The sequence below is a fragment of the Otolemur garnettii genome, unplaced genomic scaffold (genome assembly GCF_000181295.1).
Source record: "Otolemur garnettii isolate 467f Iridium unplaced genomic scaffold, OtoGar3 scaffold00029, whole genome shotgun sequence".
In the NCBI taxonomy this organism is placed as follows: domain Eukaryota; kingdom Metazoa; phylum Chordata; class Mammalia; order Primates; family Galagidae; genus Otolemur; species Otolemur garnettii.
This window is the reverse complement of record NW_003852424.1, coordinates 13,568,320-13,571,687: the sequence shown is the minus strand read 5'-3', so window position 1 is coordinate 13,571,687 and position 3,368 is coordinate 13,568,320. Positions and strand designations below refer to the sequence as shown.

General features: G+C 56.5%; 1 protein-coding gene across 2 annotated transcripts in view; it reads right to left on the bottom strand.

Annotated features, from left to right (window-relative positions):
* Positions 1 to 844: 844 nt before the first annotated feature.
* The window catches only part of CFD (complement factor D), a 3,339-nt gene continuing 815 nt past the window's right edge, over positions 845 to 3,368 (bottom strand). The window contains exons 2-5 of one of the 2 annotated variants that reach the window (XM_003788679.3): positions 2,422 to 2,578; positions 2,181 to 2,325; positions 1,667 to 1,924; positions 845 to 1,074 (exon numbers count right to left, since the gene is read on the bottom strand). In XM_003788679.3, the coding sequence (XP_003788727.2) occupies positions 913 to 1,074; positions 1,667 to 1,924; positions 2,181 to 2,325; positions 2,422 to 2,578 (722 nt within the window). In that variant the 3' untranslated portion in view covers positions 845 to 912. The remainder of the gene's footprint in view (positions 1,075 to 1,666; positions 1,925 to 2,180; positions 2,326 to 2,421; positions 2,579 to 3,368) is intronic. The other variant, XM_023512689.1, reaches the window with a different exon arrangement.

Sequence of the window (3,368 nt, the reverse complement as noted above, 5' to 3'; positions counted from 1 at the left end):
TGGCACTCTACCCAGGAGGATAGCTTGAGGCTCCGTCTCAAAAAAAAAAAAAAAAAAAATAGGTACTGGGCCTCCATGGCCTCTCCTCCAGGTAGGAAAAGGGCACTGGAACCCGGTTTCTGGGTTTTGCCTCCATCTCTTCCACGTTGGTGCCCTGAAACGGGCAATGAGTCACCGTGTCTGTCAGTCTTCCTCAGCCAGTGAACCTGGCAGCACCTGGGGGTGGCTCTGTGGCGCACAAGACAATCACACAGGGCAGCGCCTGTGGCTCAAGGAGTAGGGTGTGGGCCCCATATGTTGGAGGCGGTGGGTTCAAACCCAGCCCTAGCCAAAAACTGCAAATAATAAAACAAAATAAAATTAAAATTAAAAAAAAATTATTTAAAAAAAAAAAAAAGACAATCACACAGCCCTTCTGAGCCTCGTCTCCCATTTTGGGACGCAGGTCGTAAAAGCACAACTTCATGTCGTCTCTGTGCACTTAAATCTCAGCCCAGAACAGAGTTTTGGAGTGGGCCCACTTGTTCCACTCGGAAGCAAAGAGCAGACTAACATTAAAGGGGACACCATCCCACATCACCGTCTTCGATTTTTAGGGAAGAGCACGAGCGCCACCTTGTGGCCACGTCTCTAATAAACAGCGGTCCCCTCAGCTGGATGAAAGGGCTCCGCCCTTCTAGCTCCTGTCCTGAGGTCCCCCACTCCAGGTGCGCCCTTGCTCACCTACCCGCACTTTATCATTTATTCCTGCGCTTTTTATTTACTCTTGACTTCCTGCCTCCCCCCAGCCTGGTTCGCCTCCGTCGCGCGGTCCCTCATGCAGTATGTGGTCCATAAAGACCGATTGGATGCAGAAATGAATGACTTTATTGCTCGGGCCCCGCAAGGTGACCGGACCCCCTAGACCCCTCCTCAGGCCGCCGCGCCTTCGGCCAGGACTGCTTCGATCCAGGCCACGTAGGTCGCCACGCGCGTGTAGATCCCGGGCTTCTTGCGATTGCCACAGACTCGTGAGCCCGAGGTGACCACGCCCTCAAGCACTCCGTGGCACACCAGCGGGCCCCCGGAGTCACCCTGCGCGAGGTGGGCCATGAGGATGGGCTCTGCCAGCTGGAGCCTCCCTCGTCTGGCTCTGGCTCCAGCTGGCAATTTCAGCTCTCTCGCTCAATCTGGTTCTTCACTGATCAAGGTCCCCAGGCCTTGCCCATTACGACAGCCCCACTACCAAGCCCCGCCCCTCCTTTCTAAGCCCGCTCAACTCTTAACCCCGTCCCTCGGAGCAGACCGGTTCCTGGTCTCACCAAGTCCGCCCGCGACTCCAGGCTCTCCCTGATGGGCAGATCCCATTTCCCCCAACTGCCCCAACCAGTCTCAGTGACCACCCCTCAACTCAGGCCCCTCCTTCGAGCTTTCCCAATCTTGGGCCATTCTCCAAACCCCGCCCAACCCTAGGCCTCATCCTTGCAAGCCCTGCCTCTCCACCCAGCCCAGCTCCACAAAATCCCATCTCCGAATTAACCCCACCTCTTCTCCAGGCCCAGCCCCACAACACCCCGCCCCCCAGAGCCACACCTTCGTTCCTCCTCACCTCTTCCCCGGTCCCGCCCCTCAACCACCCAATCCCTTCCCAGGCCCCGCCCCATCTCCTAGTTGGGTTCCTGAGCACCTTGCAGCTGTCCCGGCTGTTGCTCTCCGCGCACATCATGCTTTCCGTGATGGTGCCGTCGTGGTACCTGCGCAGGTTGCAGGTGGCCCGGTCCAGCACTGGCAAGAGCACATGCTGCAGGCGGTCGGGCCGCCGGCCAGAGTGGTTGACCACGCCCCAGCCGGCCACGTCGCAGAGGGTGCCCGGTGCCACATCGCGGTCCACGCGTTGCCAGGGTAGGGGACGTACGGCGGGCCCCAGGACAGCCTTCTCAGACAGCTGGGAATGGACAGAGGTGGGCGTCAGGGTTGGGGCACATGGGGTGCGAAGCAGAAAAAAGTGGGTTAGGGAGGTGGGCATCAGGGTGGGTGTGAGGGTGCCCAGTGCAGCAGGAAAGACTGCAACTAGACTCTCTGGGGATGGGTACATGGGTGTGCCCAGTGTAGCAGGAGAGACTGCGCCTAGACCCAGGGTGCGGGGATACAGGCAGGGACCCCTCCTCAGTCCAGCAGTAACTGCTGCTACCCTCTCCGACCTGCAGCAGGAGGAGGTCATGGTCGATGGTGTCGGGCTGGCTGTTCGGGTGGGGCACTGAGCGGCTCACGTCGTACAGGCGTTTGGAGATCTCAGGCTGGGTAAGAGAGTGAGCCCCCAGCAGCACCTGCACCGTCCCATTACCCCTGGGGATGGGGCAGGGTCCATTGTTGGTGGGAGCTGAGTGCCACCACCTACCCTTACCTCTACCCCGCCCTTTGCTTTGCAAGGAAGGCACTCACACTTCCTCCAGGCAGTGTGCTGCGCTCAGCACCCACTGCTCAGCCACCAGAGCACCACCACACAGGTGCTGGCCGTTCACCTGCACCGATGCCATGTAGGGCCTCGAGTGGGCCTCAGCCTCCCGGCCACCAAGGATGCGACCACGAGGTTGTGCTGCTGTGGAAGGACAGAAGGGTGTGAGGACCATGAGGTGGACTGGCTTCTCCACGACCCCTCCAACTCCAGGCCACTCCCGCCCCTCTTAGACCACAAATTCCATATCTGTCTTCATCCCATCAGAGTTCAGAATTCAGATGCCTCCTAGTCCTAGAATGGCCAGTGCAGGTGGGAAGAGAATGGCACAGGGAGTCGGGCACTTGGGAGCAAAATCCAGCCCTACACCCTATGCCTAGCACTTCAAATTAAACATAAGGAAAATAGGGCTGACAAAGCCAAAACTAGTCTAGTTTACTCAGGAGGTGGCCAGTTTTGTACTTTTTTTTTTTCAGTTTTTGGCTGGAGCTGGGTTTGAACCCACAACCTCTGGCATGGTGCTGGTGCCCTACTCCTTTGAGCCACAGGTGCTGCCCGAGGTGGCCAGTTTTTGAGTGAAGAATTTCATATTCTCATGGTGGTGAAAACTCAGATTTCACATTCAAAATTTTGAGAATTCCTTTGACTTTGAGAGCTTTCTGTTCATGGAAACTTTACCCCCCCACCCCCATCTCCTTTCTGTCCACCAGGTGGACTTGAAAGTGTTCACGGAGCCCTCTGATTGGAGACGCAGGGAAAAGGAACTGCAGACAGGATGATTGATTTGAAGGGAGGTTGAGACTCGCTCAGGTCAACGACCAGGCCTAACTTTACTGATTATCTTATATACTCTCAAACATTCAGTAAGAATTTAACACAGATAAAAAGAAGTGAAGATTAGGAAACTACCATTAAGATTACAATTCAGGCTCGG